This window comes from Siniperca chuatsi, linkage group LG7 (assembly GCF_020085105.1).
Source record: "Siniperca chuatsi isolate FFG_IHB_CAS linkage group LG7, ASM2008510v1, whole genome shotgun sequence".
Taxonomy (NCBI): domain Eukaryota; kingdom Metazoa; phylum Chordata; class Actinopteri; order Centrarchiformes; family Sinipercidae; genus Siniperca; species Siniperca chuatsi.
In genome coordinates, this window is record NC_058048.1 from 9,470,634 (window position 1) to 9,491,965 (window position 21,332).

Here is a 21,332-nt window from a genome sequence, read left to right on the forward strand (position 1 = left end):
AGTACCAAGTGGGTATAAGTATAAAATAAAATAAATGTGAAATACCAAGTGGGTTTACCAGTTGATAATAATAATACAGTATAAGGTAATAGTGCATGAACTGTCAAGTTAAGTGTAGCTTATTAAGGTTATAATGAGACGGAGGATATTGCACAGCAGTAATAGAGGTATGAGTAATATCAATATCAATAAATAGGGAATTTTAAACAAAAATATTGCACAGGAGTATTGCACAGAATATTGCACAATTATGTCAAGTATTGCAGCGATGTAATGATCAATGTCCAGTTTAATGACTTAGGGTCATACAGACTACCCTTAGAGGGAGGAGTTAATAAGTTTGATGGCCACAGGCAGGAATGACTTCCTGTGGTGCTCTGTGGTACTTTTTAGGGGGATGAGTCTTCCACTGAAGGTACCCCTTTGCTTGACCGGCACTTATCTGTTGCTTTTGGATAATTTTGCATTGATGGTGAGCACATTTAGTTGTTTGAACAGACTGTGAGTTGGCTTTGCCACAGATTGTCCAGTGAGGTTCAAGTAAAGGAGTGCAGTCTAAGAATTGCTTTCACCCATTCATCTCAATTTGGATGTTTGAGGTTGCACTGTGCATTGCAGTCCGCCACAGTGATTTTCATGAGACAACCACTAGGTAGAGCCAAAGTCAGCTATTTTCAAATTCAAATGAAAGGTACCATAATTTGTGAATGTCTATTTCACATAGTGGATATGACATTTTAAAACAAAACTGCAGTTGTATGTTTGCAATATAAATGCTAGAGTGATATGTGTTAAAAGCCCACATTTGAAATCAGAAGCAGGGAAGCAAAGTGAGAAACATTTGCATGTTCAGAGCTTGGCGTGATTCTGTGGGACAGAGAAACATGACACAACATGAAAGAATGATTTTTCAGATTGACTTTTCCTGAGTGAAGGAAAATGAACTGTGAAGTGAAGTGGATATATTACTGATGTTGATGTTGCATTATAAATAAACTCATCTGTTGAAAGCTGTGTAATGTAATTCTGAGTCTCAGTCCCATCTTTAGTCATTTTTTGTACTTTGATGATATATAGTGTCTTGCAGTACTGCATAAAGTAGAAAAATACAGATAAAGCTTTTCAATACTTTCAATATTCATTACAAACAAAAAAAAATGCTCTCCAAGCCAAATATTTCTCATCTCAGCTACTTCTTCTGATATGTAACATATCTGGCACCTTGTCAGTGTGAAAGTGTATGTTTGGGGCAAAACAGAGATGTGTCTGCTGGTTTAATTACCATAGCAGTCTCTCCCAGCTTGTAAGCTTGCAGCTCCAAATTACACTCTCACTCATCACTCCTGCTTAAAATGACTTCATTACCTTGTCTGTACTCAGACCGTAAAATCAGAGCGACACAAATTATACAAGTCTATCTGCGAAAGAGCTCGGCGTACCTTAACTTAGCTCATGTTGCCCCGCAGAAGAATACTGTTGGTCCCATAAAGCTCTACAATGACCAATCAACCGTAATTGTAGCCTGATTTTACCACGGCACCACCCTTGTCAGTCACGACGGCCTGGCTGGTGGCCATTTTCTTTAAATCCACCCCTGCAATTTCAGTGAACTCTCTCATTGAGAGGTCTTATATGCATTTGCTGCTTAAACGGGACAAGAATGGGCTTTGATGGTGTTATTTCAGGAACCCTTGCAGAATGCGTGGGACTGAGCAGTACCACCCAGCTCATTGTGTTGCGTCAGTCTGGAGGTTCCTCCACAGGAGCTCTGCTGAGAAAATAATTTACTCAATATCAGAGGTGCTTGGTTTTTGATGGTGGCAATATCAACATGTTTATGCCGAACATACTCATAGTCACAGTAATGAGCACATCATGCAGAAAGAATCCTTTTCTATGCTGTATGTTTCGTCATGTTGCAGTTTCACCACTTGTTTGGGATTATCTGTAAGTCAGCACACTGCACTCTTAAACTCCCAGTGTAAAATTTGTGTCTTTGTCTTATTTACATCACTTTAATCATAATTGAAACAACTGATTTCAGTCCTAAATTTGCATTGAATTTGAATAAGATGTTGAAATTGAAACCATACAGTGAATACCTTATCCATTTCAATCGTCATTGGAGCAAACATGTCACGTGACAAAAAAATGTCCAAATGTCATTTCTTTCTTTCCTCTTTTTGCTGTCCTTGGCTCTCTGCAAACCCCTCCCTATTTCCATAGTACTGTCTGAGGCTTCCTTTGGATTTGCAAGTGGTATGAGTCACAATAACCATTTAAAAGGCTTTCTCATTAACCAGAACTTCCATCTCCATGTGCTTAAACTAGGCCACTACATTTCATGTAGTGTTGAGTCTGTGAAATGAATGTCATGCTGCTCTCTTGCTGTGTCTTGGTCTTGCTTATGCCCGGTCCGTGTTTTACGGCGCCCACATTTATGCCAGAGGAAGAGAGCTCTCCTTCCACAGAACCACAGGTTGACTTGAAGCTGGCCACTGTAAGTGCATAATTGCATGAGCTGCATTACAAATGTTTGAGATTGGACTGCATGCGATTTTATCTCTTGTACAATGCCAAAAACATGCCAATTTGAAAGTGTTTCTGTTGAGGGTTAACGAAATTGCAAGGATCTGCTCTCGCCTGTGTGTGAGATGATGAGATAATGTTTTTATTTTTTTGTTTTTGTGTGGGTGAGGGGGGTGGGGGGGTGGGTGGGGGTGGTAGAGGTAAGTAACTGCACTGCCCTTGGGGTCCTTGTAGTTGTATTATTGCATGCTTTAGCAGATTCTTTCAACATCCTCATTTTTCTTTCTCACTAATGTCCATCATCAATGTATTCTTGTTATTCTTTGGAAGGAATTGTTGGGAAAAACAATCTGCATGGAAACTGATTACCAGTGTTGCTTGGAAAGTCTTCATTCAGTTTTTTGTCAAGAAGGATTTTAGTTGTAGTTAGAGAGGGTGCAATTGACAGTTGATGCTGTAGATCTGATCACCCAAGGGTGAAGATTAGTATGTTATATGTATAAATATAATGTGCAATTTGATGGATGCTACAAAGAATGATAAGAACAATCTACTACAATGCATGCTGCAAATAAGGAGCCCATCCACAAAAGGAAATCAACTTTCTACCTTGGCATGAATTGAGTTGTGCAGGAGCCGTTAATTTATGCGGCTTTTCAGTGCAACGCGATATCTGATTTTGATCTCGAATCTGCTCGCAGGAATACCTTCAACAGTACTACAACCTGCAAAAAGAGCCTCTGGGGCGCATGAAGCGGAGCGGACCCTCCTTCACCTCCAAGGTGAAAGACATGCAGATATTCTTTGGACTCAATGCAACAGGTGTGCTGGACTCAGACACCCTGGAGGTGATGAGTAGCCCTCGGTGTGGTGTTCCAGATGTGGAAGAGTATAGCCACATCCAGGGGACACGATGGAACAAGAATGTCATCACCTACAGGTAACTACGTGGTCTTTAATGATGTTTAATGATCAAGATGCCATCACTCTTTTTACTTTTAAAGTGGAGTAGAAGTACAGTCTGAAAAATGTATCTGTATATAAAGATATATGCCTGTCTGACCTGAACTTGCAAAAAATATAACAGTCTGGTTGTCTCTAAAATGCAAACCCCACCAATACATGGGAAAGATTTTGAGGCAGCAAGCAATTGGCAGAAATAGGGAATAACAACTGTCACAAATCATTATGGTTAACAGATTTTTGGGTTTGGGACTGTTACCTCTGAGACTTACAGTGGGCTTGTTAAAGTGCCAAGTTCACCATACATGCTTCAACTTATGTAACACTGTCTGGAACGTCCTTATCCAGTTCTTTGCGAGTTCTGTTTGAGCCATGCCTGCTGGATCAGATGCAGAACAAATGTATAATTAAAGAGAATCTAAAAAAGGCTGCTATTGTCTAAGGCTGTGTATATCATATAGTACATATATAGTGCATACGGAGTACATAAAAGTATCACAAGTTGGTATAATGTTGTGCTATAAATAATTTCTATCAGATTCATGAGATTTATATTCATGTACTGTGTCTTGATCTTTATGTTAACCAGCAACATGACATGTACTCACTGCTGTTGCAGCATTGGCAGGTACACCAGAGATTTGCCTCGCAGCACTGTGGACTCTCTAGTTGAGTCAGCTTTCAGCGTTTGGGCCAGAGCCAGCAGTCTGACGTTTGTCAGGTCTCAAACCCGCAGCGCTGACATCATGGTGGAGTTTGTGACCTATGGTGGGTTTGCTTTTTGTTTCACACAGGACAGAGATAGACAATATTTGGAAGTAGACTGAACAGATGCAGTCATGCTCACAGACAGAAAAATACACTTTTCAGTGATCATGTATTATGTAAAATGCAGTCCCACATGGGGAATTTCAGTAGTAATTTAACTGCTAACCAAGGCAGCGTCATCATATGCTGGCTGCCGAACTCGACAGACTCATTTAGATGAGGTGAACAGAGGCCTGTAATTTTCTTCTGGCATGAAAGAAAATGGTTTCCTCTGTGGTTTCTATTTCATGTTTGGCCTGGATTATATTATGAAGAACATGGTGACTTGCATCCATTTGACGGACCCAGAGGCACACTGGCTCATGCTTTCGGTCCAGGGTTGGGCGTTGGAGGGGACACGCACTTTGATGACGATGAGCACTGGACAGCAGGAGAGACAGGTGCTGAACTGAATCACACTGGCACTCCACAACGATGCTGAAGGAATTCAGTAGACAATATAATTTATTTGGATGCATTTTCTTTGTGTTATTGTAGGTTTTAATCTGTTGGTTGTAGCTGCACATGAATTTGGCCATGCTTTGGGCCTGAAGCACTCCAGAAACCCAGAGTCACTGATGTATCCGACCTACAAATCCTCCCGTCACGCCAACCTGTTATCCAGAGAAGATGTGGCAAATATCAACGCACTTTACAGTAAACAAGTTCTATTTCTATATCTATATCTATCTATTTAAATTGATGAATTAATTATATTTAACATACAGCAACATGAATCGATGGAGTATAGTTACATTTTGGACTCCTATTGAGTATTTTTACTGAAGTAGAATCTGATCCTTAAGTGTGTGCTAATCTGTGTTAGGTCCAGTCAGAGGTCGTCCAAATTACTTTTTGAGGTACGGCTGGAGCTCTAGCCCTGGGCTGTCAGGATCGCTGTTCCCTCAACTCATGCAGAACAAATGTGATCCAGACCTGACCTTTGATGCAGTGTCCACTCTTGGGGATGCCACTTTCTTTTTCAGAGAAAAGTACGTTGATCCTTTTTTTTTTTCTCCATATTTCCTCTTCGGGAAAAAGCACAAAGTCAAAGGTCATCTCTTTGCATCACTAAATGATCCACTCTCATGCAGTAGATTTATCTGATGGTTTACCATTTAAAAGAGTTATCATTTATCCTTCAATACATACTGAATGATAACCTCTTTTTGTCATATAATAATTATAAGGTTTGGATATGTCATTTTTTAATCATGTCTGAATTTCACAGTTAGTATAGTCTCTTCCACCCCAGGTTGAGAGCTCTTGATTATAATATCAGTGGCATCCTACAATAATTGGTGATTAATGTTTTGATAATGTTTTTCCAACAAGATATCTCTGGATTAAACATAATCAGCAATCTGACATCAAAGAAGGTCCCATCACCAACTTTATGCCCAAGATTGAAACCAGCATCGATGCTGCCTTCTGGGTGCCTCGCAGATCCACAGCTTATCTCATTCATGGTAAGTGTCTTTAATAATTCAGTGTTGCAAGTAAACTGCAATGTAGGTTTCCTTGATCTCACTGCATCCCTGTAATTAAATCTAATCCCAGTTTCAATTCACAATCGAACCATTAATCACTCACAAGCATTCCACATTCATAGTAGATTCAAAGATATTATAATTTGGACAATCATTACATTTGTGAAAGGCCTCTGACATAAAACACAAATAAGATAATTCATCAATCACTACCTGAATGCAAACAATGTAACCTTTCATTTAAGACAAAATGCCAATGACAAAATCGTTACGTTTTGACAGAATCCATGTTCTGGACAGTGAAGGGCTCTCTTGTAAAGGGAAAGCGTCGAGCACTCAGCCACTTTGGCTTTCCAGCCTGGGTCCAGGACGTTGATGCAGCCGTGCACATAGTGAAAACAGGACGCACCCTCTTCTTTATGCATGATATTTACTGGAGGTAAGGCAACGACAGGAATCCAATAACTATCAGTTAACAATATCCCTACTCTTATTATATATATATCAGTTATGGCAATCTTTTTGTCTTTTATAGACTTGCGACTCAAATTGGAATCAGCCTTGATAGTGATTGCACTCACTCAAATGACCATTCCTACTTTTCTTTGCATGCACTAACCCTCAGAGCATTTAACTTTAATTTAAATTTCCATTGTTTGAGGTTATTTAAGCAAGCAGTTTACACTGTAGAATTTCAGTTTCCTTTATGTTGACAGGAAATTGGAGTCCAGTATCATGCATTAGCAAAAGCGACACAACCTGTTTCGTGTATGTGTGCGCTACAGATTGAATTAAATAAAATTATGCTTTTCTTTTTCCGTAGCCTTTTGTAGACTTTTTTTGAAAGTGTACTGGCACAACCGAGGCAATTCACAAAGAACTGGTAGATAGAGACTTGCACATTAAAAAAGCTGACTCAGATCTGAAAGACTTCATTTGTCATTTGGACCTCACACAGAGAGCAAAGGGCTCAATTTGAACTCTGAGGTTTGATTATGTGACCATACTGGTAGCAACCGTGAACAAATGTTTTGTCTCATCTTTGAAAAGAGGAACAGATGATCATGAGTCATGCCTTCTGACAAACGTTTATATCATGTCTTTTTCAGTTACAATGAAAACCGAAGGGTTATGGATTTCGGTTATCCAAAGTACATCAGCGAGGACTTTCCGGGAGTCAACACGACAATAAATGCTGCTGTTCATAAAGAGGGTGAGCCACTGTAAATATTATTACCCACTGCACTGGATGTTTGCAATGCAAGTTCAGTTGTTTGTTTGCTTAAATCTTACTCAAATCTAAAAATGTTCCACAACAAACCACATAATATACATATCAAGGCGATGTTATGATTGGAAAGTGCAGTAACTCGATTTATCAGGTAGTATACTTCTGTCTGTAGCTTGAGGAGGCTTTTGCAAGTTGTATTGTTATTAGTAGCACAGGAATGCTAATTCACATGTAACTTCAGCTGAGCATAGTGAAGTTTTTACAGCGCATGTGGTTCCCCTCTATGATTTAAACTGTATAATTTACCCACTTTACCACTTAAAGCCCTTCATATGATATACTGTCATTTCAACTGTGAGCAAAAGTGGATATTTAAGTTCAGAAAGATGCTCATCATCATCATCAACAACAGCAAACAGCAAAAACACGCTAGACAACACAACAGGATGAAGGTTAAATGTGTGAATCACTTTATTTGCTTCTTGAGGATCTGATTTTTCTCATCTCAGGTTTCATCTACTTCTTTGACGGACCACAAGTCTACAAATACGACTACACCCAGAAACATGTTGTTGGAGTTGAGAAAGCTAATTCCTGGCTTGGATGTTGAAATACTGTAAATCTATGAATATGCAACAAGATAATGATCTGGAAACCTTGATTAATTTAAAAACACAAAGAAAAACCCCCAACTGTGCTTCTTCACTTTTGAGTGGAGTTTTATTTATCAATAGTCATATTTTGTCAAAATAAAGAATTACACTTTAAACCTGATAATACATGTGTGTGGTTTTCATATGTGCCCCACAGTAAAGTGCTCCTAGCATCTGCCGATGCAGCTTTTATGGTTTGTTTAGTTTAAATCTTTTTAGCAAATCTGCATGTCACTGTGGTGGAGACTGATATACAGATATAAATTAGGTTTGCCTTACTAATGGCTCCAGGTTTTGACTTGCCTGAGTAGAATTTACAAACATCACTTTTGGCTTCTGGTTTCTATACTACAAAACACACTGTACACACACATATTTCACCATTGCAGACAGAAAGCCCAGACACAGTATGTAGATGTTTCATTGGGAGGTTTTAACCACAAAAACCTCCAGAAAATTGGTACAGGTAGACCAGGATTGTGTGCTTTGGGCCACGTGATTGCCCAACAACCCTGAGAAGACTCCCATATAAAAAATGTGAAGCCTGGTGGAAATGTGCATTTCAAACATGGCGTTGTTCTGGGTGTGGATACCTGTTTTGGGCTCTCTGATGTTAGCGGAAATCTTGTGGACTGTACCCATCGATCAGGATCAATGGCCGAGGCCTGAGGATGTGGAGCTGGCTGAGGTTTGTGGGTAGATGACTGTCTTTATAAAGTTTATATTAGACCCAGATATCCCATTGGAAATGTTGGCACTATACATATTAAATTACATGATTATGAATGTGACTTTTGTTATCAGCAACGTCTATGTTAAACTATAACTGTAACCAAGCAATGTTTTATTACTGTGCTTTTATTTAAAAAGGTAATATTGTGTGTATTTGATTAGTTTGGTTCCATTATGAAGTGGTAGCTAGAGCATAATGCAGGCGTTTTATTACCAATATTGCAAATAACATTGTATCCATTTATTGATATTTTTATTTGAACCAAATTTACCACTAATTATCTCATATTATTTTTGAAGTGAAAGATTATATATATATATATATATAACAAGCCAAACTACTTTGTGACTACTTTTGTGAAAGCAAATCAAAAGAAGTAATACAATGTCTTTCAAATAGTGGATTAATCTCTCTCTTAATTAAACATTACCTGATGGACAGAGAAAAACTAAATATCAGAATCAGAATCAGAAATACTTTATTGATCCCTGAGGGGAAGCTCTTTTGTTACAGCAGCTCACTATCATGTCAGTGCACACAGGAATAGAAGTACTAAGCAAAAAAACAAAACAAAAAAAAAACAAACTATAATACACTATAATACAGGTCAGAAAATAAATTAAGTACCATGTGGGTATAAGTATAAAATAAAATAAGTGTGAAATACAAGTGGGTTTACCAGTTGATGATAATAATATGGTTTAAAGTAATAGTGCATGAACTGCCAAGTTAAGTGTAGCTTATTTATAATGAGACAGAGGATATTGCACAGCAGTAATAGAGGTATGAATAAATTTCAATATCAATAAATAGGGAATTTTAAACTGAAAAGGGTATATTGCACAGGAGTATTAACACAGGATATTGCACAATTATCTCAACTATTGCAGAGATGTAATGATCAGTGTCCAGTTTATTGACTTAGGGTTATGAAGAGAGACAGACTATCAAAGGGAATGGCTAGTTCTAAATTGCAGCTCCTTTTGCAGATCCACTTCTCAATAATCTCAAAATCCTTTTTTCTAACTTGTCTGCTCCTCATCTCCCTCTTTGCAACCGATATACTGTACATTTTATAAATAGGATCAATCAATGATCAGGATTCACCCAATCAGGAAAAATGGATTTGCATGAACACTTAACAATCTTGTCAGTCCTGTTTGTCTTTGTATCAGTGCATCTGAAAAAAACACACCAGCTTTAACTTCACATCCACCATAGACTACATCATATTCCAAAAAAGTAGAAAAACATAATAGAGAAAAAATATAAAATGCCATTTGCAGATACATTTTAGTCATCTTCAGACTCCTCTCAACAACAGGGCTACCTCAGGAGGTTTTACAACCTGAACCCCAGAGGCAGAGTGTCAGGAAGAAGGATCAGGTCCGCGTCAGCCACAGAGGAGAAGATCAGAGAAATGCAAAACTTCTTTGGTCTGAGAGAGACGGGTCGTCTGGACCTTCACACCCTGGATGTGATGAGGGAGCCGCGGTGTGGTCTTCCAGATGTAGAAAACTACAGCTTTTACCCCGAAAAGCCTAAATGGAAGAACCACACCATCACATACATGTGAGATGTGTCAACTAGTTTTTCCTGTTTTTACTGATTACTGTAATATTGAAAAATGATCATTTTCTTGTAGATTATTTGTTTTAATTTTTGGATTTCATTTTGCCAGCAGAGGATAATATAGCTGCAGCTGTGGTACTTGTTGCTCCCACTGTCTCATGTTTGTGTGTCCATCTTTGGCACTGGCATGCAGGATTGCCAAATACACTCAGGACATGAAGAGAGAGGATGTGGAAAAGTCCTTCCGTTCTGCCCTGAAGATGTGGAGTGACGCAGCACCACTGAGCTTCATCAAAGTCAACCATGGCAAAGCTGATATAGTCTTCTCCTTCACCCGCAGAAGTAAATCTGAAAACCACTTCTGAACAATTATTATGTTGGTTAAGATACACTCAAGACAGACCTCCTAATTATGGTTAATAATACCACACCAAAAAAGATACAAACAAAGGACATGAGATTTTTGTCTAATTCATAGTGTGTGTCTTTTCTGTTGCAGCTCATGGAGATTTCTTTCCCTTTGATGGACCCCATGGTGTGCTGGCTCATGCCTTTCAGCCAGGAGGGGGGATGGGAGGAGACGTGCACTTTGATGAGGATGAAACATGGACGGCGGGGAGGCAAGGTTTGTCAGTATTTCTGTGAGAGGCAACATTATTTAGAAAGCAAATTGAACACAAAAGATGATCCTGTAAAATAAGAATCAGAAACCTTTTGCAGATTGTCAAAACACTGCACTACTTTTACTAAAGTGAAAGATCTGAATACTTCTTTCGACAATGTCAATTCTGAACCACATTTGGCTGCAAACAGCTGTAAATTGAAACTTTAAACATGTTACACTTCAGATAACACCCCAGTCAGTGTCACAGCAGGTGCTGGACATGCCTTTGACAGCTGACACAACACCTCCTGTGACATCATCACTGGGGTGTGGCCAAAAGTGCAACATTCCTGACAGTTTTCTGTGTGATTCTGTGTCAAATGGACTAATAGGACTCGTCTGTTGCTGTATTTCAGGTTACAGCCTGTTCGCTGTTGCCGCTCATGAGCTTGGCCACTCACTGGGTTTGACTCACTCAAAAGACCCCTCTGCTATCATGTACCCCAATTACAGGTATCACAGCAGTACACAGTACTCTCTATCCAAAGATGATGTGCTTGGGATCCAAACACTGTACGGTGAGGAACAAATTAAAAATGCACAAAATGGAAATAAAATGATAGTGCACCATAATGTATAATGCCATATGTAAAACATTCTGTTCCAATGTGTCTTAGGAAAACCCACAAGAAAAGTGGAAACACAACCAGTCCCCGATAAGTGTCACCCCAACTTTTCTTTAGATGCAGCAGTTATGATTGGAAATGAGATTGTTTTCTTTAAAAACAGGTACGATATGTTTTTATATTATTAAAAGAGCTTCAATATGTTGGAGCTGCAACTGAGTCTGCTTATTGATTCAACCTAGGTACATGTGGATGAGAACAACACGGACAACTTATTGGAATCACCTGAGAGAGAGCCACAGCAGCACATATTTACCGAGCATCAGCTCTCACGTTGATGCCGCTTATGACATCCCTGTCAAAGGCGTGGCGTACATATTCACTGGTAGAGTAATGGGCAGTCTGCAAATCATCAGTTAGGCCTTGTCAGCATGACAAAGCTGGATTTCCAGTAGGAGAACACAACATTGCACCCAAATTACAGCCTTGTGCAACTTAAGTGTTGCAGTTCATGCAGGAGGCTCAATGAGTTTGGCTGTGCTTGTGGTATGTTGCTGTTTTTCATAGTGTCCCAAAATGCAGTGACACGGCTGTGTTTTTCCAGGTCATAAGTACTGGGTGGTTCAACAACTTAAGATGATAAGTCATGCTGGCTCCATCTATGAGTACGGCTTCCCCTCCAGAGTCAGGCAGGTTGACGCTGCTGTGCATGTCAGCGAATATGGGAAAACAGTCTTCTTCATAGGAGAGGTTTATTACAGGTAACTGTTTTTAATGCCAACTTGCTTCACATTTAAAATGATTCTCTGTTTTTTATTGTAAATATTTACATGAAAAAAAATGTCAACAGGAAAACTTACCCATCAATTTAATTAATAAATACATTATCAATATCTATAATATATAATATAGCAAACTGTCTGTACCCAAGCAACAAATACATTTTAGTATGGAAAAATAATTGGACTGATGAACAACATTATACATGAAGAGTGCTGTGTGCACTGCAGAAACATACTGACAGTTCCACACTGAAAAAGGCACTGAAACAGAATTTGTTTGAATGAACCAACCTCAGGTTTGATGAGCGCAGCAGAAGGATGGACCCCGGCTTCCCCAGACTCATCCTAACAGACTGGCCTGGAATCCCGAGAAGGGTCGACGCTGCCTTCAAGTCACGTGGTAAAAAAAAAAAAAAAAAAAGACAAACTGTTACAGTTTATGGTGACCTGAGCAGCAGGTCACACAAATAGAATACAACTGAAATAGAAGTTGTAATTTCTTGTTTTTACCATGTTCAGGTGGTGGACGGGTGGGGTTTACCGCAAACTTTTATACTGAAATCAAAATTTGCCCTGGTTTCAGAACAATGTGTTCCTCAAGTAGAAATCTTCTGTTTACAGCTAAACCTTGTTGTTCACATTTCATCTCATTTGTTTTGAAACAATATGAGGGGATAACACACTTTTTGTATGATGTTCTGTTGACAGGCAGCATCTTCCTCTTCAGTGGGACAAAATCCTACCAGTATGACTTCAAACGAAAGCGGGTGGTGAATATCATTTCAGCAAATTCTTGGCTAGGATGTTGAGACAGTCGAGGGCAGTGGTGGGCAAGTTACTGAGAATACATTGTTTACATAGTTAAGAAGAACTGTTGAGTAAAGAAATTAGTGTTAAACTGAGATAATAATTATGTAACATTATGTTTTTGACTAAATTGTTAGATTTTTGGGGGTATGTGTGTATCTGTATGGAAACTACATCTCTGATGTTCCTCTTGGGTACAATGGCACTTATACATCTTATGTGTATGGATGTATGATACTGAGGAGTTATAATGCGAATATAAAGCGCAAAGTGTATCTTTTTTTATATTATGGACTTTATTAAACTTTTGTACTCAGATGTGTATTCAAAATGTACATTCAGTTCATCTTAATAAATACCACTTGAAAATCATACCTTGATGTACTTTAGGATATTAGAGTTAACATAACTTTGACTATGTTGTAAATCTGAATATGTAAAAACAGGGCGTGCAACTGCTCTCAATAAAATGTCAGTTTTGTTCATAAATCTCAGATGCTTTTGTACAACACAGTTGTTTCATTGTTGCTCTCCAAGGCAGTGGTGGAAGAATGCATTCAGATTCTTTACTTAAGGAAAAGCAGCAATACCTCAGGTTAAAAATACTCCATTGCAAGTAAAAAATCTTGCATTCAAAATTCAACGTTTTACATTTATTAACAAAATGTACTCTAAGAATAGTAAAAGCACTCAGTATGCAGGCAAAATGGCTTCCGTCAGTGTTGCATTATTATATATGAAACAGTTGGATTATTATTAAAGATGTATTAACATGTAAGCAGCATTTTAATGTTGTAGTTGGTTGCGGTGGAGTTAATTGTAACTGCTTTATATACTATTGGGTCGTTTAATTTACTGTATAACAGTGCATTATATGTTAGATGCTCAATATGGGTTTAGAAAATCTTAGTCTGCAAAGTAACCAAAAACTACAGCTTTCAATTACATGTAGTGGAGTAAAATGTACAATATTTTACTCAGAAATGTAAGTACAAGCATAAAGTAGCATAAAAGGAAAATACTCAAGTTAGGTGCAAGAACCTCAGAATTGTATTACAGTAAGTACAGTAATACACCACTGCTGCAGGATCATACTTTATTTGTCTTTGCAAGCAAGGAGGCCTGAATTCTTTATCAGACAAACATGATACGCAGGTAAGTGCTGATAATCAGTTTCTGTCCACTCAGTCGGTTGTAACGTGAGCTTTCAGTTAGTGCCTCTGTTTTGTGGAAATCTGTGCAGGGCAACTTTAGCAACACTGACATTCCCATATGGCTGCGAGAGGTAGTTCCAGTCTCAGTCAGTGGATTTCAGTGCCTAAAGAAATGAAGTCATGTGACTTGAGTTAACTGCACACACCATACTCATGTTTACCCACCAAACTGGACTGTGGTCACTGTACAGCAAAGGTTATCAAAAAGTACATAAGAACACTGAAAACAACAAAATGTTGGCCAATTTATCTTTTTCTTGAAAGAGTGGCTGTCTTTATCTCTGGCTGTCAGAGTTTTGTATTTATTATTTTTTTTAAATATTTTGTTTCAATTTGTCATGTGGAATGAGTGACAGTTTGAAAGTGTATGTTCCTGTTGTTTTTCACCAAACACCAGAATTTAAAATGGGCAAATCAAGCAAATCAGTCTCATTTAATTTGGATTCCACTATTGCAGCTATATTGCTACTATTGCTATTTGATTTGGGCTGATAAAACACATGCATCTACAGTATATTTACTCAGTACTCTTGCCTTGTGTACTACACTGTGTGCACATGACAAATTAGGCAAACATCAGAAGGTAAATCATAAAGGTGGGATGAAACACATGAAAGCATCTCATTAAAAGTAAACACTAACGTGAGACCATATCAAGACACAATTAAACTGCTTCACAAATGTTTCATCAGTGAAGTTAAACAGATCATATCTCCTCCACTGTGTTATAAGAGGGGCCACTCTTTACTCTCTCCCCCTCTGGGGGAAGGGGAGCCCCACAGGGGCTTGGCTTAACATTTACTAGAATGTGCAAGAGGACTCTGCATACTCTTATTCAGCTTTTATCAGAACAATACACACCTCAGGCTGTCAAGGTTGCCTTTATAAGAGGAGAGTGGATAGAGAAAAGAAAACACTTTAACAAGATGTCTCTTGCTGATTTTTGGATTGTGCTGCTGGGTTGTTTAACCCTGTGTCACGCAGCACCTACCACTGCACCATCTGTTTCACCAGAGGACGAAGACCTGGCTGAGGTAATGCAGTACATATTCTGCATAAATATTAGCAACTGAGAACTAGGTCTGGACTAACCAGGTGAATACAGTAGAACATTGTGCATTTATAGCCACAAAATGAGTGAAGTCTTTAAATTCAGATTGTGTAGACAGGAAATAAGCACTGCCATAGTCAGATGAAATGAAACATGAATCACTTGTCTAATAAAATCACCTTTCTTCTCCTGGTATCAGGGATACCTTTCTCAGTTCTACGCTGATGCTGGGATGAAAAACTCCTCATTGCGAAGCATCACTGAGAACTCCTTCAGCCAGGATCTACAGGCCATGCAGGCTTTCTTTGGCCTCGAGGTATGTCCAATGAATAAAAGATTTTACTTAAGCTTGCCTTCTTATAATGAACAGAATCATGAATGCTAATAAATTCAACTCTGACGTAGGATTCATGCTAGAAATCATATAGCAATTGGAAAAATGTTAACATTTTTCAAACCTCACTTTAAAAATCTCTATGTTTTTGTTACCTCATATCGTCATCTGACCACCAGGTGACTGGTGTCTTGAATAATGAGACTATTGAGGTGATGAAGGCACCTAGGTGTGGTGTGTCAGACATCAGCCGATATGGACACTTCGCTGGGAGACCCAAATGGGAGAAAAGACTGATTACATACAGGTAACTGGAAGCCAGATACTGAAGGAGCATTTTAATATTGTCAATACTTTTGTCACATAATTGTATTTTTGGTGGTTGGATATATAAACATCACCCAAAGATGATTCTGATGATGATAATAACATATAGTATATAATATGATCTGAACAGGATCACTCAGTACACTCCAGATCTGACCCAGAGACAGGTGGATGCAACCATTGCTCAGGCCTTCCAGCTCTACAGAGATGTCATCCCGCTGGACTTTAAACAGGTGTACAGCGGTACTGCGGACATCATGATCCTTTTCAAGGGCGGATGTGAGTCTGGATTAAACAAGAGGCTTTTAAACACACCCTAAACTTCTACTAGTAAATAAAATAACAAGACATGAGTCCACAGCCATGCTAACAGATCTGTGAGGCAAAGTGGTGGACTGACAGATCAACAATGCTCCCCCAGAGTCATGGTAAAAGTAAAAAACTAAAATGAATTGCCTTAGATTTGTCTGACCTTACACAAAGTATTTTTCTTAAACATGGTTACATCGGTGATGCCCGCTATGGAAATCATTTTCTCTGCATGCAATTATAGACTTACACTCTGAAACTATAGATTACATTATCTTCTTTGTCCTATTGCAGATCACGGGGACTTTTACCCTTTTGACGGGGCGGGTGGAGTCTTGGCTCATGCTAACTCTCCTGGACAGGGTCAGGGAGGGGACACACACTTTGATGATGATGAAACCTGGACTCTCACCCAAAGAGGTAAATATATTTTATGTGTTAGTAAAGCTGAAGCTGCCCTGTCCACTGGGGAAGCAGTACATAATCTGTGCAGTTCCCTGTGCAGTGGTTCAGTTCTGAATAAGAGCTGAAAACTGTTTAGTGTGTGAGAAAAAAATTAAGCCTATATATTCAGCAGAATTGTCCTAATGATTGAGTTTTTACTTACAGAACAGACATTTTCTCAAATGCTGTAAATCACTGAAATTTGCCCATTGATTAAAATAAATACCTGCATGAAAAAGCAAATATATTGTATATAAATTCAAATATGTCTGAATTACTCCATTGTAATTGTTGTGTTGAGGTGTGAATCTGCTGCTGGTGGCGGCCCATGAATTTGGCCATGCTCTGGGCCTGGATCACTCCAGGGACAGACGTGCACTAATGTACCCCACTTATAAATACGTCAGCACAAACGGATACAGGCTGCCAGATGATGACAGGCGTGGGGTTCAAGAACTTTATGGTAAGCAAAACATCAGATTCTATATAATGATTCAAATTAATGTTGGATTAAATTAAGGTGAGACAATTTTCCATTAAAATGATCAGTAAAGATATTGCAAAGTGAAAGCCGAGCTGAATTTTTGAACTTCAAATTTGGGTTCATCTGAGCCAGATGACAGAATATTCTTTTCAACCTATGAACAGCTGACCTATGAATGAATGCCCTGTGCTGTAGTTTGCAATTTTCAACAACGCACTGCATGGGAATGAAACTGGATCCATTTTATTGTGGTTTGCATGCTTGACAGTCAGACTGATTTTAAACATGAGCTTAAGGCCCAAGCATAAATAAATGTTTCTAAAAATGCTTCTATCTTTAAGTTATTTATGTCGATAGTTGTTTGCTTTATGATGATTGAAGGTCATAGTTTAGTCACTTTTGATTTTGCTAATCCATCTTTCAGGCAGCCGTACACCAGTGCCCACAACAGAACCAAAACCTAAACCACCTCGTGGCCCAGACCCTGGACCAGAGCCAGAGGAACCAACAGAGGATCCAAATCCAGATCCTCTGCCCAACCCCCGAGACGAGCAGTGCAGCCGCGAGCTGGTGTTTGACGCAGCTACCTCCATCAGGGGGGACCTGTACTTCTTCAAAAATGGGTACATTTTGAATACGTGATGATCATCTTGTTTATGTGGGACATTTACGTGTAAATGCATATTTTTAAAATTCAATTTAAAATCCATACTAGATACTATTGGAGGAAGAGTTCAACTTTCCAAGGAATCCGTTTAACTAAATTGAACACAAAATGGCCACGAATCAACTACGTCGATGCTGCCTTTGAAGTCCCATCCAAGGATGTGGTGTATCTTTTTGAAGGTAATGGGGTTTTGTTGAGGGTGCACGGTGGCAGAGCGGCTACAGCTCCTGCCTCCCAATAAGGAGATCGTGGGTTCGTGGGTTCGATTCCCGGACCGGACCAACATCACACAATCTCTCTGGGTGGAGTCTGCATGTCCTCCCCGTGTTACCGTGGGTTCTCTCCGGGTTCTCCGGCTTCCTCCCACCGTCCAAAGACATGCATGTGTAGGTTAATTGATAACTCTAAATTGCCTGTATTGAATGAATGTGTGAGTGAATGGTTGTCTGTCCTTGTCTGTGTCTGTGTTCGCCCTGCGACGAGTTGGCCACTGTCCAGGGTGTGCCCTGCCTAAGGCCCGAAGTCACTGGGATAGGCTCCAGTCACCCGCGACCCCCTAACGGGGACCAAGCGGTAGAAAATGGATGGATGGATGGGGTTTTGTTGAATGTTGAATATCCTCAATTCATGGTATAATTACCTCCAACTGTTTCTCTACAGGTCGTCAATACTGGGGCATAAGGGCTTATGCAAAGACAATAATTTCAGGCTATCCAAAGTTTATCACCAACCTCGGCCTCCCCTCTTCAGTCAGTAAGGTGGATGCAGCCGTTTATGTGCCAACTACTAGAAAAACACTAATGTTTGTGAATAACCAGTATTGGAGGTGAGTGTTGGTCATGATCAAGTCTTTATTTTGTTTTGGCATGTGTCCGTTGGTCTTTAGTAGATAAAAATGAACATTTATTGATTAATGAGACATTTATTAGATACAGCTACATACCTACAAAGCATTTGTAATACTCTCTCTTTTCTCTCTTGAAGCTATGATGAGGATAGAAACCAAATGGACTTCGGCTACCCACGATTCATCACTCAGGATTTCCCTGGCATAGGCTCCAAAATAGATGCAGCCTTTGAGAATATTGGTGAGAAATGTCATTCACTTAACTTATTTAAACCATTTCATAGTCAAGAGCCACCTTCGGTTGGAATTACAGAAAACGATCATCTTTGTAATCAGTATATTTATATTAAAAGAACAGTTTACTGTTTTAGTTCACTCTCACTGCCAATATTAACCTAGTTTCCATCTACATGCAACTGTTTTCAACAAAAAAAGCTTGATAAACCCACTGTGTGCTATCTCCAGCACACAGTGGGCATGAGCATGGCAGACACACAAAGTTAGCGACTAGCTGTGAACATAGTAGTGGAGCATTTAGCAGCTAAAAAGTCAGATATTTTTTCTCAGGAGTTGGTGGAAACCAAAACAGAGCAAAAAGGAGAGTAAATATTGGACTTATATTTGTCAGGTGTGCAGAAACACAACTCCAAATGAATGCTAATGTTGCTCCGCATCTGCTGGATGTGTAAATGGGCAACTGTTTGCTAACATGTTCGCCATAACAACTTTATAAGGTGACTGTAGTATAAGTTGTAATGTAATATGTCAATGTTGTGTTTATACGTTGTGTGGCCAAAAAATCTGTTAATACTGCCTTAAGTTCAATTGCATACTTGCATATAAACTGAATCCTTCCTCCCACAGGATATCTATATTTCTCCTCTGGCCCCAGGCAGAGTGAGTACTACCTGCCATACAAGAGAGTGATGCGTGTACTGCTCAACTACGGCTGGCTCAACTGTTACTGAGAACTCACAGGCACAATGACACAACCGTCTATGTTCCAAGCTGTAACTGCAGTTAGCAAGCAAATCATGAAACAGATCGCGTGAATAACAGTATTATACATTATTATTATGATGTGCGGAACAGCTTTCAGAGACAGGATGTTTGTTTTGTAGTCTAACTACTGCTTGGCTGTTGACTTACAGCAAATAACAGGGTCAAACTGAGGTAAAGGTCAGTGAGTGATTATCATTCGATCAATTCTGTAAATACTCTTGCTTTAAAATGTTTCTATTTCATATTTTTTCTTTATGGAAATTGCAAAGGAATGTACTGATGGTGAATGTATTTGCTCAGAGATGTTTACTCATTTCAGTGATGCTAAATTGCACAATTTTGGGAGTAAAATAAGGGATTAAAGGTTGTCCTCTGAACACATTCCAGGGTTACAAATAAATGTTAAATAGAGATATGCAAGAGCTCCCCTGCAATTTTTCCGTCACCACTAGCCATAACAGGGCCCAACTTGCAGATTATTCTTATTTACAAACACCAACTTGGGTTACACAGTAAAAAATTAGCAAACATTTTAAGCCATTAGTTGTTCTCGATCATGTCTGAACTGTTACGTTGTGAAATAGCCTACTCCTGTCTTTTGCCTGGATGCTGCAATTTAGAATTAGGACCACAGGGCTTGTTTAGCTCAACTTTAGCCACATAAGAGAAGATCCAATAAAGAAAGACAGCTGAGTCACTTCTGTTTTCATGAACATGGATAAATTAAGGATTTTATAGTTTAGTGTTGCATGTGTGCACGCAGTAGAATCCTGGTTGAGGCACAAAACAAACCACAGATGTGATCAAGTGCAGAAGATACATTCAACAAGAATATAGGAGCTTTAAAGGGTTAGTTCACCCACATTACAAGAAAATATATTTACTCCATCACCTCTGATGGTATCCCATCATGAAGATTGTTTTATTTGCCCAGGTTTTCAGATATATATCACTGAAAATCCAACTTCAGCGTTACACAACAGCAAAATCTTTCCTGAAACAATGTGTCCCCATACTCCAGTTAATTGCCAGAACACGCAGTCAACATTTCTTATTCGGACTATTACCCCAGTGGAAAGCAGTTCCACTGAAAACTGTCCACAGTGAGGTCTGTGGATTATCCAGATCAGACATTGTTTCTGGAAAAAAATGTTGCTGTTGAAATTTTTATATATAATTTTACAATTCCGTGAGCTCCACAAAGTAAATTCCATACACCTACATTGTATTGAAGAGGAGAACATGTAGGCTATCTCAAAACCTCAGCACATAAAACCAACACTACCTGCTATCTTATCACTTAAGAGCTGCTGGAGCAGAAGCACAGTGTCCTTTGACTATTGAAGTGTATGGTGTATGGAGGTCAGCTATGGCAGGACCCTCTCCATACAACAGTTACGAACAACACCAAAACTTGGAAGAAGAAACATGAATCATCCTTTAGTATTTCCAAGATATCCCGTGACCTGGATGACAAGGAATTCAGAGACACAGTTAGTACTCTGATGCCAGGTTAACAATGACTGGGTTTAATTACATTTGACTTAAAGGTCCAGTGTGTAGGATGTAGTGGCATCTAGTGGTGAAATTGCAGTTAACAACCATTTAAATACCACTCGTCTCACCCACCCCTTCCAAGCATGTAGGAGAAACAATGGTGGCTGCAAAACTCGAAAAAATTCGAAAGGCCCTATATAGAGCCAGTGATTGGTTTGTCCGTTCTGGGCTAGATCCTCCTTAATGTTCCATATAACACTAAACAAAATACACCCAATTTAGAATAGTTTGTACTGTAGGTTAATTTGTTGTAGCACAGACAATTGCTTCTCTAAAGTGCAATCAATAGATTCAATCTT

The 21,332-nt window shown here is 39.1% G+C and overlaps 2 protein-coding genes across 2 annotated transcripts; both read left to right on the top strand.

The window, feature by feature from the left end:
* The first annotated feature begins 2,365 nt into the window (after nt 1-2,365).
* On the top strand, nt 2,366-7,765 carry LOC122878673 (matrix metalloproteinase-20-like). The gene is made up of 10 exons (XM_044201783.1): nt 2,366-2,500; nt 3,231-3,469; nt 4,112-4,260; nt 4,575-4,700; nt 4,798-4,956; nt 5,126-5,291; nt 5,635-5,768; nt 6,072-6,228; nt 6,899-7,002; nt 7,530-7,765. The coding sequence occupies exons 1-10, from the start codon at nt 2,366-2,368 to the stop codon at nt 7,628-7,630; spliced, it is 1,470 nt and encodes a 489-aa protein (XP_044057718.1). The 3' UTR covers nt 7,631-7,765.
* A 476-nt stretch (nt 7,766-8,241) lies between these two features.
* On the top strand, nt 8,242-20,169 carry LOC122879082. Its single transcript, XM_044202786.1, has 21 exons — nt 8,242-8,361; nt 9,731-9,978; nt 10,172-10,320; nt 10,478-10,603; nt 10,999-11,160; nt 11,260-11,371; nt 11,451-11,593; nt 11,813-11,969; nt 12,287-12,390; nt 12,699-12,760; nt 14,746-15,045; nt 15,262-15,378; nt 15,576-15,703; nt 15,854-16,002; nt 16,327-16,452; nt 16,778-16,939; nt 17,385-17,583; nt 17,676-17,806; nt 18,288-18,453; nt 18,612-18,715; nt 19,339-20,169. The coding sequence occupies exons 1-21, from the start codon at nt 8,242-8,244 to the stop codon at nt 19,440-19,442; spliced, it is 3,069 nt and encodes a 1,022-aa protein (XP_044058721.1). The 3' UTR covers nt 19,443-20,169.
* Nucleotides 20,170-21,332: the final 1,163 nt, after the last annotated feature.

Bases quoted from the DNA above. Each gene is read 5' to 3' on its own strand.
- LOC122878673 (XM_044201783.1), top strand. From the start codon at position 2,366: ATGAATGTCATGCTGCTCTCTTGCTGTGTCTTGGTCTTGCTTATGCCC. The intron at 2,501-3,230 runs GTAAGTGCATAA...ATCTGCTCGCAG, and splicing joins TTGACTTGAAGCTGGCCACT to GAATACCTTCAACAGTACTA. The intron at 3,470-4,111 runs GTAACTACGTGG...CTGCTGTTGCAG, and splicing joins AAGAATGTCATCACCTACAG to CATTGGCAGGTACACCAGAG.
- LOC122879082 (XM_044202786.1), top strand. From the start codon at position 8,242: ATGGCGTTGTTCTGGGTGTGGATACCTGTTTTGGGCTCTCTGATGTTA. The intron at 9,979-10,171 runs GTGAGATGTGTC...ACTGGCATGCAG, and splicing joins AACCACACCATCACATACAT to GATTGCCAAATACACTCAGG. The intron at 10,321-10,477 runs GTAAATCTGAAA...TTTCTGTTGCAG, and splicing joins CTTCTCCTTCACCCGCAGAA to CTCATGGAGATTTCTTTCCC.